Source organism: Ammospiza nelsoni, chromosome 25 (genome assembly GCF_027579445.1).
Source record: "Ammospiza nelsoni isolate bAmmNel1 chromosome 25, bAmmNel1.pri, whole genome shotgun sequence".
Lineage (NCBI taxonomy): Eukaryota > Metazoa > Chordata > Aves > Passeriformes > Passerellidae > Ammospiza > Ammospiza nelsoni.
Genome location: NC_080657.1, coordinates 194,750 through 207,280, shown reverse-complemented (window position 1 = coordinate 207,280; position 12,531 = coordinate 194,750). Strand labels below are relative to the sequence as shown.

General features: G+C 48.6%; 1 protein-coding gene across 4 annotated transcripts in view; it reads left to right on the top strand.

Annotated features, from left to right (window-relative positions):
• Window positions 1-12,531, top strand: part of PHACTR4 (phosphatase and actin regulator 4) — a 49,914-nt gene that overhangs the window by 10,182 nt on the left and 27,201 nt on the right. Inside the window, exons 1-2 of one of the 4 annotated variants that reach the window (XM_059488803.1) lie at window positions 1,267-1,305; window positions 7,264-7,310. In XM_059488803.1, the coding sequence (XP_059344786.1) occupies window positions 7,295-7,310 (16 nt within the window). In that variant the 5' untranslated portion in view covers window positions 1,267-1,305; window positions 7,264-7,294. Of the gene's footprint in view, window positions 1-1,266; window positions 1,306-7,263; window positions 7,311-7,463; window positions 7,598-9,442; window positions 9,540-12,531 lie in introns of those variants that run through there. The other 3 variants (XM_059488804.1, XM_059488808.1, XM_059488807.1) reach the window with 3 other exon arrangements.

The following is a 12,531-nucleotide window of genomic DNA, read 5'->3' as shown; positions in this document are numbered from 1 at the left end:
CTTCCTGGCCCAGGTCAGCTAACCTGCCTGCAGGGCACGAGGAGAGATTTGTCGCTTCAGTTGGGTGTTTTTTCAACCATTGTTACTGTGGAAGGTCCTTTTGTGGCTGGAAAGAAGCCCTGATAGTTTTGTTGAGCTCTTAATGCAGCTAAATGTGTTGGCTGGAAAATGTCATTTCTAATGGAAAGTTAGAGTGGTGATGAGAGAAGAAAGCTGAAACATTCCTGTTCTTGGGGGAGTTCCAGGAGATTACTGTCTTTAAGATTATCCCATTTAAGATTTAATTAACGATTATTTGGAGGAGTGTATCAGACCAAAACCTAAAAGATGAGTGACCATGTGCTGAGCAGCATAGTCCAGTGGAAGATGTCTCTGCCTATGGCAGAAGGTTGGAATTAGATAATCCTTAAAGACCCTTCCAACCCAAACCATTCCGCGATTGTGTCCCTGCCTGAAAGCATTTGTAAGAGCAGCAGGAAAGGCACAACTTCCACCTGAGATTAAAATCAACTTTGGCCCAGTAGGTGAGATGGCTGCACTAAGCACCATCCCCAGGCAATCAGTGTTGCTGCTTCATAAACTTTGTGCACAACCATGAGAACTACAAAAGATTTTTTTTTTTTTCTCATTCAGAAGCTTTATGAGCTTATTTTCACAATGGGATGCCTTGCTGCCTACACTTATGTTATAAAGACTGCCAGATCAGTAGTGGGAATTAATTTCTCTACTGTCCTAGTTAAAGCATGGGCACCTTTTTATTAAAGCTGGAGCTTTGCAAGAAAATAATTGCCTGAGGAGGGCTTCTTCAAGGAAATTTGATATCTTAATCAGAAATAATTAGAAATTATGCTAGTGAATCTGTGAAAGAAAAAAATAATGCTACAACTGAATTTCAAAGTACCTGAACGGCTTGGCAAAATCTGCTTCAAAAGGTGAAATGTAATGCTCCTATAGATTCAGTGATGTAATTCCAGAGTGTTGATTCAGAAAGAGCTTTAATTTCAAACAGGTGAGTTGTTCCCAGTTAAAAGCATTGCTCTGTGAGTTGACAACACAGCATAGGTTTCCTGTATCTCGTATTTTTTCAAGTGGGAACGTTGCATTGCCTTTGTGGAATTTGATTACAGATGCCTGGTTTATGTGCTGGAACGTGCAGCAGGGAAGGCATGGAGTTTAATCTGATTGCACAAACCCTGTGGGCTGTTTATCCCAGGAAGCAGTTGGGCATTCAGGGTGCTTTGGGAAAGACCCTTATGGCAGGATTGCAAATTCAGCTCTGCTGCTGCAGGATTTTTGGGAGGTCAGGTGAGCTTTCTAACAAATTCATTTTAGTGCTTTGATGGTGGTTAAGCTCATTCCTCTCACTTTTTAAACAGAGGCAAAAAGAAACACTTTCCAAATGGGCTCTGCAGTGGCAGAGAGGAAAAGTGGCCTCGTTCTGGGGAGGAAATGGTGGTTGCAAATGAAATTGTCTATCGAGTCATAATTGCAGGGGCATGACCACAGCACCGAGCGAGTACTCTGCTGCTAAGTTTTTATTCAAAGTTTGATGAAAATAGAAACCACAAAATGAAGGCAGAGGTGGTTTGAATTTTGCCCCATAAGCCAGAGGTAAATAAGTAACCCTGTTATTTTGTGCCTTTTGGGGGTGTGCTGCAGAACTGCCACAGATTATTACAGCTCAGCTGGTGCGTGCAGCCCGCAGTCCTCAGCTGCTCCCCGAACGGTGGGTCCAGGACGAGAGGTTTGCTCGCTGTCCCGGGAGCTGCTCGAGGCACAGCTGCCCGTGGCACTCTGCTCTGCTCGACAGGGTGGTGAGTGGTCACAGGTTGGACCCGATGATCCTGGAGATCTTTTCCAGCCTCAGAGGTTCTTTGCTAGAGCAGTAAGGGCGCGGGGTCGAGAGTCCCACTCCAGTGTTCTGCACAGCATGGCCGTGAGTACTTTTAAGGCTTGCTTTTGCCCAGGTGTTGGAAAAAGCCACTCACCTTCCCCGTGGCGCTGCCCTAGAGGATGCAGCTCCCTTCCCTTTCCAGTTCCTCTCTGGTAACCTTATATTACTGTGCCACCCACAGGCAGCTACTGAGCTGCTGGAAAACATTTGCTGTTTGCATGGGGAGCCACTTATCAAATGTTCAATCTGTGACAAAAAGCCACCGGTTTCATTGACTGTAATATGAACTCTATTGAGGTTTTCAGTCCTGGTTATTCCAATTTTCTGTTTAAATTGCACATAGAGCTGTTATGCTAATGTCTGATTTTTCCACTTCTTCCACAAAACCCGTTCCTTGTGCTAACCAGCTGCTGTGCTCTTGCTCAAAGCCATTGCTTCCCAACAAGTGCAGAAATGCTTATAGTGTTGGGATCCTTGGAAAGAGAGGGAAACTGCTGGGCTGCTAATTAGTGGTACACCCCATTAATTGGCATGTTGCCACATTAGGCTGCAGAACAACTGGGTTTAATCTGTGTGGTTTTACTGAGGAGGAATATTCTGATTTCCCTCCAACTGACCTCTCCACTGCTCAGTGTGTGATTAGTGCAGAACAAACTGGGTCAGCCGAGGCTGCTCAGAGGATTTTGAAACCAGCATTTGTTGTTCCAGCAATTTGCAGAAACCATGAAATGATGCTCAAACCATATGAGCAAACCAAGACTTTTAGATGGAGCTGGTTTGTTTTAGATGGAGTTAGAAAAATACATGAGCTTTTTGTCATCCACTGAATTGAAAAGGGGCTTGTACATCTCTTCCCCTTTGTACCACTCTATCCAACAAGAGGTTAATTATACCTTTACACCTTGTCTTGTAATCTGTACTAGGGCATTTGGCATGGCTGATCTATTTAGGCTTTTTAAGAATTTCCCTTGTAATACTTAAACTCCAGTTGTGCACCCATGCTATAATCTCTCCTTTGGGAGAATACTTAGGTGCTGTTGAGGTATTCTGCTTTGTAGAACAGAATTTTAATATTGTTTACCATACCATGCTCTTAATCTCACTGCTGGCAGATGAAATGAGTTTCTTTAGCCCTCCCCCTGAGGACCTGATGGAGTTTCATTGCCAACAGACCCATGGCATTAGGTGGAGTTATCTCAGCTTTGCAAAAATCCGCTCATCTGTCTTCCTGGAAGGAGTAATTATTGGTGAGAGAATAAAATGTTGATTTTATTTTTGAAATTGCATTTATGAAAAGGAATGGACAGCCAGATCCATGGGCTAGTTGGGGAGGGTTTGTGAGTCTGGCCCTTGAGGAACGTTTGCAGCTGGGGAGAGCCCTGATGGCTTGGATCAACCATTCAAGTGGAGTTTGGCAGACCAGGGAGGAAGAGTCAGGACGTTCTCTGCGTGATGAAGCAGAGGCTGCTCCGTGCCTGGCTGCCATCTCCCAGTTGGCCTTATTCCCGGTGTCTGCTTTGTATTGTTATGCTGGTGAGCTGTTGTGGGCAGCATCCGCCCTTTGCTGGGCTCTCATCATCTGCCCCAGTGGGAGCCTTCTGGGTGCTGCTGCAGTAATGTAGTTTTTTAAGGAGTGTAAACCAAAGGGCTGAAATGGCAATAATATAATATTTGTTTATTGGCTGTTACTAGCACCATATTGGGTCAAAATAAATAATCATCTGGGAGTTGTCAGGTGAGCTTGTTTAATTTCATGGGTCATGGTCTATATTAATGCAGGAGCATGTTCCTCAAGCTATGGGTATGTGTTAACCCTTCCTTTCCCTCCAGCTGGTGGATATAGTTCCAAACAGTTATAAGAGCATCCTTTCTCTCCCCCACGTGCGTTTTTTTCCAAGAGAGCCTTGGGTTTTGTGTCTCATTACAGTAAAAGCCCTGTAGTAGCTGCCCAGCTGCTGTCGTGTCCCTCTCTGGGATGGTGATTTAGAGCTGAGCCAGCATGGAAACTGCGTTTCCATGCCTAAGGCAAGCCTGTTGGCAGCCACTGTGGAGAAGTAATGTGCCACTTCTGCTTGGAAGAGTTGTCAGTTTTCTAGTTTAGTTGGGGAAAACAACCAACATTGGCTTAGGTTTTAGCTGGACTTCTGGAAATGTGCTGTAGTCTTTTGAAGGAAGCTGTTCATGTTACTGGAGGAGATGAGCAGTGAGGACAGAGGGGTCCAGCTAATGAGCTTCATTCTGAAGGAAACTGCATGCTTAATGTTCCAGAGGTCTGGGTAAGGATTGCTGAAAATGAGATGGTGAGGAAGGAGGGAAGCTGTAAAAGGGCTTTCAGCAAGGCTCGTGGATGTGGATTGCCCAAGGCTGGAGCAAACAGTGGCACCTTGGTGTGCAGCTTCGTGGTCCTGTCAAGGTCCTGTCATCCCCAGCCCACTCCTCTGGATGTGCTTGGGGTGCATCAGGTCAGCTTTGAGTGTTCCCAGAGCAGCTGCATTGGTGCTGGTGCAAGGAATGGGTAGGAGGGCATGGGAGGAGATCCACAATCTGGAATTGGGCTGGTTTGTGTTGCTGGGAGAGAATGTGACAGAGCTGGGAACGACAAAATTCCCTGTGCACAGGGAGTGTGTTAAGACTGAAGAAACAGGGTAAAAACACTCCAGCATTGCTGTGAAACAGTCCTTTTCTATTGTGTGTGGATTAGCTGCCTAGCTGGAAAGAAGCCATCGCCTTTCTGCAGGAGTTCAGAGCCGGGTCAATGGAACAGGAATATATTCTTAGAGTGGTACAAAGAGCTGGGGAAAAAGCTGTAAAGTGTTTGAAGTGTCGAGGCAGACAAAGACGTTGTTCTGCTGCTGTGGCGGCCTGAGTACCAGAGGGGCAGGGGAGAGTCCTGAGCTGTGCCGGCATCGGGGCTCTCAGGAACAGGAATTTCACACAGCTCTCAGGCCCAGGGAATGTAGGGCGCTCAGAGGACATGAATATTCAGAGAGCTGTGGCATGTCATGCTAGAGAAAATGAAAAAGCCAAGTTTTCTCAGAAGTAGGTATCTGGGAAACCTGTGACAGTAGGGGATAAAAGCAAATTTCTGTTCTGTGGAGTGGGTTATCTCAAATATCATTCCAGAATACAGCTTTCCAGTTAGCCACTCGTAGTTAATGCTGGCAGCTGGATCTGCACTGCTTAATCCATTCTCTGGTAGAAGTTCCTGTTCCTTAGTGCAAGCAGTGCTGCAGGAATGCAGACTTTGCTCCTTCTTCCTCTACCCGGCATTGCTTTTTTCCCCCAGTGTGCCTCTTATGCTGGTTCTGTTGATAACCAGATATTGTGGATTTAGTGTTCTGCTCAGAAAGAGGCTTGCAGCACAGGCTGAGGTGCTCCCAGCTGTGCCGTGGGGCAGTGACAGATGTCTGGGGTGTGCACAGCGAGCATCCAGCAGCGGCTGCTGCCAGCACCAGTGTTCCAGGCACAAATGTGCCCCTTGCAGTGCAGAGCTCGGCACAGCCTGTGCAGCAGTGCCCTTGAGAGGCAAATCAAGCCCAGCTCCCGGGGAGCAGTGGGAGCACTGCTGTCATCTGTGCTGAGGTTCAAGCAGGCCTTGAGGTGGCGGTTTCGGTTTCCCTTCTGCTTTCCTTTCCCACAAGGGCGTGCTTGAAAGGGCAGGCAGGGATGGTGGTGGCTCTTCTGCCTTCAGTGGGGGAGCATTCCGTGGCAGGAGACTGGAGCAGATGAGGGCCAGGCTCTGCACCTGGGGAGTAAGAGAAAACAGCCTCAGGTTGTGTCAGGGAGTTTTAGGTTGGATATCAGGGGAAGCTTCTTCACCAAAAGGGTTGTCAAGGCATGGCACAGGCTGCTCCGAGCAGTGTTGGAGTCACCATTCCTGGAAGCGTCAAAAACATGGGGGTGTGGCACTTGAGGACACGGGTTCATGGTTGGACTTAATCATCTTAGAGGGCTTTTCCAGTTTGAATGGTTCTGTCGTTCATTCATTCCAGTTCTTGCAAGTGGTGTCCTTGATGCAATACGTGGATGCACCAAACCATGCATCCAAAAGTGTGTGAAAGCTGTATTTTAACAGTGTTAATGGATTAGACTGGAGGGATTGAGGGTGTTTCCTGAGCAACTTGTGGCTGTCTGCCTCTGAAATCAAAACCTTCTGATGTTCTTGTTTGCTGCCTGTACAGATACATGTTCCTTTTTCTAAGCTGTGTAAAGCTGTGATCCCCAATTGTGTTTTGAGGGTTTAATGGCTCTGTTGAGGTGTTTCCCCCTTCCATTCCGAGAACGATTGCTATGATGGAATTTGAGCTACATCAGAGAGAAGTAGCCTGGAGCATGGTTGCCTGATCCAAAGAAGCATTTTCCCCCACACAGCTGAGCAAAGCAAAGCTGAAAAGCCCCACTGGCAGAGCTTCTGTGGATGGTGTGCTGTGGTTGTCCCCGCTGACACTGCAGCCCTGGGATGCTCTTGAACAAGCTGAGCATGTGCTGCACACTCAGCACGTTGTCACATGAAGATGACGAGCTGATGTGACGTTAAACTAAAGCCACCAAACTGTGCTTTGTGCTGGGGCCAAAGGGGATGAGTTGGCCTGGGCTTCATGAGGAGAAGGTTAGGCAGAAGTGGGCTGTGGATAAAGGCTGGCTTCAACTCCTCAGCACTGGAACAACCTGATCTTGTAGTTCTTCCCTAGCCCCATGCTGTTCCTGCTGACATGTCCAGTTGCGGTGGTCTAAGTTTGAACTGCAAGATTTTGAGGACAGAACCTCCCTTTTTCTAAAATAATGAGCCTGTTTTTACTGTGCTGCAGAATCTGTCAAAATCATGACACGTTGTGATTTCCCCAAACTTAGTTCCCCTGGCATCTCATTTCAGAACTTGGTCCAGAAAAAGAGTGTCTTTTCTACTAAAATCCCGGTTCCTTTTTTTTGTGTTCCCCCACCCCAGTATGTTCAGAAGTGCCTTCACGCTGTGTGACATCTGAAATACTTCCTGTGCACGTGCTGTGCTGCCTTTGCTAGATAAGCAGTAGGCTGTTCTCTTTTACAGCAGGCACATCCCTTCCTGAAGAGGCAGGTGTGGAATGTTTTCCCTGGGAACAAATATTGCTGCCTTGTAATTATGTCACCTTAATTTTGTTTCTCTTTTCTTTCCATCACAGCATGTGTGTGATTAGAAGCTTCTTATGCCTTCAATGAGGGGTGACAATGTCACACTCTTCCTAGTTTGGGGCAGGATTTCTGCTCTAGGTTCCCTCCGCACTGGTTTTGTGTAGGCTGAGCAGAGCTGACAGAGAAATAAAACTAAATCTGAGCTTTGTTCTCACTTGGAATTTTAATTTGTGTGTTGACTTTGTTTCCTGTTTTTGTAGGAATTTCTCTGGACACTAGTGTACAAGAGGAATGGAGGAGAACGCCGGTGAGTACAGTCTTAGGTATCTCACCACAGATTATGGACCTGACCTGTCCTCCTTGGCTGTGTATCATAAAGAACCTGATTGATTACTTTAAACTTGGTGTCTTCATTTCAAGTGTGGAAGGTGTTTAGGAAATAATGTAGTTTGGCAGATGCATCAGCTGCATTTGTACTGTGGTGTGCACCAGATCTGACTGAAGCTCTGTACACATGGAAGATCTTTTTTGGAATCTCCCATCTGTGAAACTTGGAATACTGGTCTCTTGGCTATCCCGAGTTCTTGAAAAAAGGTAACATCCCCTTTCTTAATAAGGAAGAGGCCAGAAGCAATGAGCTGGTTTGAACAAGGCACATGGCAAGGCATAAAGGAGGATCAGCTTCTGGTTGTTCCTGTTGTTCTGTATTTATTCCTTTAGGCTGCTCTGTGTTGCAGAAGATACAGGATTTTTTTTTAATTAAAATTTAAGTCGCTTGCTTTAGGCAGTGTGTAGTGCTTGCCCTGAAGCAATCAAATTCATTGCTGGTAGGTTTAACTGATGCAAGGATATGGTTGGGACTAAAACTCACAGGTTTTTGCTTAGAGATTGCCTTGAAGAGCTCTTCCATCTGTTTGCCTAAAATGGCTACAAGAAAGGAGTTAAATGCCCATTTTTTTCCCTGCTATTGACACGAGGTTTGCATGAAAGCTCTTGCCTGCACCATGGGAAACCAGTATCCACACAGCATGTTGGCCCCACATCTTCTGGACTGTGACACTGCAGGTGGTGATTCTAACTCATAAATAATATTTCTAGGTTATTCTGTGCAGTCAGTGATGCCATCCTGAAAGCTTTGGGAATGGTTCTACTTGTCAGCAGGGCAGTATGCTTGGTGAGGCAGATCAAGGCCGGTTTTTGGGGCCCAGTGGCCTGGTTAGATCATCTGCGAGCCAAGAGCTCCTGCATAAATGTGCTTGTAGTCCTGGTGGCAAGAACTGCTGTGCCCCCTCTTTGTCAGGCTGTAAGGTGCACGTTTGATCTGTGGTGATTGCTTTCCCTTCTGATTTGCTCGTGGCAAGCTAATTCCAAAAGATGACTTGTGGAGGGGGCGGCAGGTGAAGCGAGTGTGGCACTGGCAGCTGAGGCTGGAGCAGTGCCTGTGGAGGTGGCAGCTCCTGCTCAGCCCTGGGACACAGCACAGCAGGGCCATTTCTCAGTCTCTAGAGCTTCAATTGCTGGGATGGCTTTGAGCAACATCAAGGCCAGGTTGGATGAGGTTCTCAGCAACCTGGTCTAATGGAAGGTGTCCCTGCCGCAGCAGGGGCTGGAGCAAGATATTCAAGAGATATCCAAGGTCCCTCCCATCCCCAGCCATTCTGTGGTCAGTGAGCTCTCCTCAGTCACCAGGGCTGGGACTGTCACCAGCCACCTCTGTTCCCATCACAAAGCTTTGTGTCCCTTTTCACGGGCAGTTGAACCCCATTTTTTGGCTAGATCAGTGAGACACAGAGCTGGAGCCTTTTGAGGTTTCTGAGAGTGCGTGTTTTGATGAGTGCTGGGATGTGAAAAGCTGTATGTTCTGTTTGAATTTTGCCAACTTTACTGAAGTTACTTCCCCATTCCCTCTGAGCAACTTGAGCAGTGCCAGTTCAGGATGGAGGATCCGTCCTAGATCTTTGCATGCACAGACAATCCCCATGGCTGGTCACGAAGCTTTACCTCCTTAGTGCTGGAAGCCAAGAGCCCTGTATTAAACACAGAATAAAAAGATGGATCTTTTATTATAATCTCCTTGAAATTCCTTCTGCATTTATGGCTATTTGTTCTCCAAGTGCTAAGCTCGGGACTACTGGGTTGATCCCAGAGCTGAGGTAAGATGGAGCTGAGCTGAAGTCCAAGTCGGTGCCCTTTGTTCCCTTCAAGCCTGGTGCTTTGTGTGCATTGCTGTCCTTCCCTGGTTGGATATTAACTGCACTCACAGTGCTGCATGGCTGGTGCTTGTTTGAGCTGGTGTGCTTGGAATGGCCACTGGGAATGCACAGGGAAGCGTAAATCCTTTTGAGCTGTCAGCCTCCGCCAGCCATGGGTGGGTGGGGGAGCCTTCCTTGGCTCACTGCCCTGGCTAATTAAAAATGAAATTTGCTGTTGTCTTCAGATTTTAATTCATGCTCATCCCTGAGGACGAGTGGAAGCCAGGTCTCCGGGCAGCTGCAGTGAAGTTTCAGAGCTGTCCATACATGGTATTCTAGAACAGGTACGCAGCTTAAAATTTGCTCACGACCCTGCCTTGATGTGCACTAACTTGCAAGCAGGTAGAAAGGCAAATTCCTGCTGTTCCTTAGGCAAGTTACCAGAGTCTGGAACTGATCTCAGTGGAAAGCATTTGTCTTTTAAACAAGGTGCAGCACAGAGCATTTCCTTACCTACCTGAAAGCATTACTGTAAACAAGGTGCAGCACAGAGCATTTCCTTACCTACCTGAAAGCATTACTGGAAATAAGTCGAGTGCACTTGACAGGTTAGCAAAATACTTTGAGACATTGTCCTGACAGCCTTTTGTTCTTAAATTTGTTCTAGTTCTTAGTGTAATTAATGTACTGAGTGCTGTCAGGGTGCTTGGGGCACTCAGTGGCATGTTGGTGCTGTTTTTCTGCCTGCTGTATTTGCAAGTGGTTCAGCTCAGCCATCCATCTAGTTAGCGTGGCATTTCTGAAAATTAATACCCAATAATTCCTCCCTGAGCAAGTTGAGGAGGTTTCTGAACTCTTGTGCCTTTCCCTCCTGAGCTACAAGCCAAATGTTTTGCAGAGATTATTTGCTGACCTGCCAGAGACCTCGTAATGCTGTGACACCCCATTTTGAGTGACTTTTGAAGGTGGTCTTGTATTTGTACCCATATCTCTGGCTGGGGGAAAGCAGAGGTTAATTCTGCTGGGTTTGTGCTTTCCTGGCTCAGCTGTGGATGTGCTGGGATGGAGATGCCTCGGCCTCCAGGCTGGTTGGAGCAAGGTAGTGGCAAAGGTTGATGTTGAGTGAGAAATGTCTTTGCTGCAATGCTTCATGACAGAATTGAACAATCTCATTCCTTGTGTGAAGAGATAAGACCTTGTAGGATATGCAGTCGATCCTCTGGGCAATTCAGGGTGATTTGCTGTGAAACAGTGAGTGTGGAGTTCCTGTGGCTCAGTAAGTAGGGCATGGAGCAGGGCAGTAGGTTTCCCGAGTTTCTAGTTTTCCTTTCAACTTGTTGGACCTTAAATTCACCTTGCCTGTAAATTCTGTCCAGGGATTTTAGTAGCTGATTTTACTGGGTTTGGGAGTAGAAGAGGAGCCTGCCTGGAACCAGGGACAAGCAGGTTTAGTATAAATGTGATTTTTGTTATTACTGTTTCTTCACACAGGAGCAATGTGTCCAGGTTGAGTGGTAAACCTGGTCTTTTAACAACAAAACACCGATTGTTCTCATTATCTTGCTGTCTTTGTGAGCTGTGGCTGCCAGTGTCAGCTGAGCTGTTGGCTGGACAAAGCTACTCCCAGGCCCTCAGGCTGGTCCCGAGGTGCAGTCCCAGTGTGAACGTTTGGATGCTGTCACTGCTGACATCACCGCTTTATCTGCCTGGCTCTCCTTTGTCTTGGAAAGGAGCCCTGGCTCTGGCTGCTGAAGGTGTCTTTTGTTTCCTGAAACAAACAAGAAACCAGAGATACCAGGTGGCTTTTTTACAGGTTGGGCCCATCCAGCTGTGTGGAAGGAGTGGATAACCATGACTTGCTTAGGGAGAACATGGCTCTTCAACCCAGCCTGAGTTTGTCTCGCTTTGTGAAGCAGAGATTTTGAGATTTCAAAAGGATTCGCTGTCTGGGTTGTGATAAATTTGTCCGATAAATGTGCCCCGCAGGCTCCGAGGGCCGCAGAGCTGCGCTGTGGCCGCCAGAGGGCGCCAGAGGGCCAAAGCAGGCAGGGCCGGGAGGGGCGCGAGAGGGGCTGGGGGACACTGGGGACACTGGGGACAGAACAGGGGGGCAATGGGAACACTGGGGACAGGACAGGGGGGCACTGGGGGCAATGGGGACAGGACAGGGGGCAAGGGGGACAGGACAGGGGGGCACTGGGGACAGGACAGGGGGGCACTGGGGACAGGACAGGGGGGCAATGGGAACACTGGGGACAGGACAGGGGGGCACTGGGGGCAATGGGGACAGGACAGGGGGCAAGGGGGACAGGACAGGGGGCACTGGGGACAATGGGGACAGGACAGGGGGGCAATGGGGACGGGGGCAAGGGGGACAGGACAGGGGGGCACTGGGGGCACTGGGGGCAGGACAGGGGGCACTGGGGACACTGGGGACAGGACAGGGGGGCACTGGGGACAGGACAGGGGGCACTGGGGACAATGGGGACAGGACAGGGGGGCAATGGGGACGGGGGCAAGGGGGACAGGACAGGGGGGCAAGGGGGACAATGGGGACAGGGGGCAATGGGGACACTGGGGACAGGGGGCAAGGGGGACAGGACAGGGGGACACTGGGGACACTGGGGACAGGGGGCAAGGGGGACAGCGGGGACAGCACAGGGGAACGGCTTCCCGCTGCCAGGGCCAGGCTTGGGTGCGGTGCTGGGGAGGAACCCATCCCTGTGAGGGAGGGGAGGCCCTGGCACAGGTTGTCCAGAGAAGCTGTGGCTGCCCCATCCCTGCAAGTGTTCAGGGCCAGGTTGAACAGGGCTTGGAGCACCCTGGGATAGTGGACTGTGGCAGGGAATGGAACGAGATGAGTTTGAAGGTCACTTTCAACTCAAACCATTCTAGAATTCTGAGAACTGAATTTCTGTAGGAGATTTCCCCCCTCCTTCTCCTTTTTTGGGGGGTAGAAGAGACAAACCATGGCAGTGCAGCCAAGCAGTGGCTGTGGACACTGGCTTTCATAGGCAGTGCAGTGGGGTCTGATTCGGCATCATGTTAGGCTCAGTGCCAGCGTAGCAACACTGGCCTAATTGGTATAGCACAGCCTCCCACTGCACTTGAAAGGTAGAATTTAATAGTGTTCTGCCCTCCATGAGAAAATCCCCTATAAAAACACGTCCTGGTTCCTGTGCTCTGTTCCCCCGCGCGGTTGGAAGCAGCTCTATGTGATGTTTGCTTTGTGTGCTTTCCCTTTCCTTCCCCAGCCCCACTGTTCTAAGGGAGTCGTTTCCAAGGTGAGCAGCAAGTCATGGCTTGGCAAGGAAAATGCTCCTGGAGGCTCTGTGG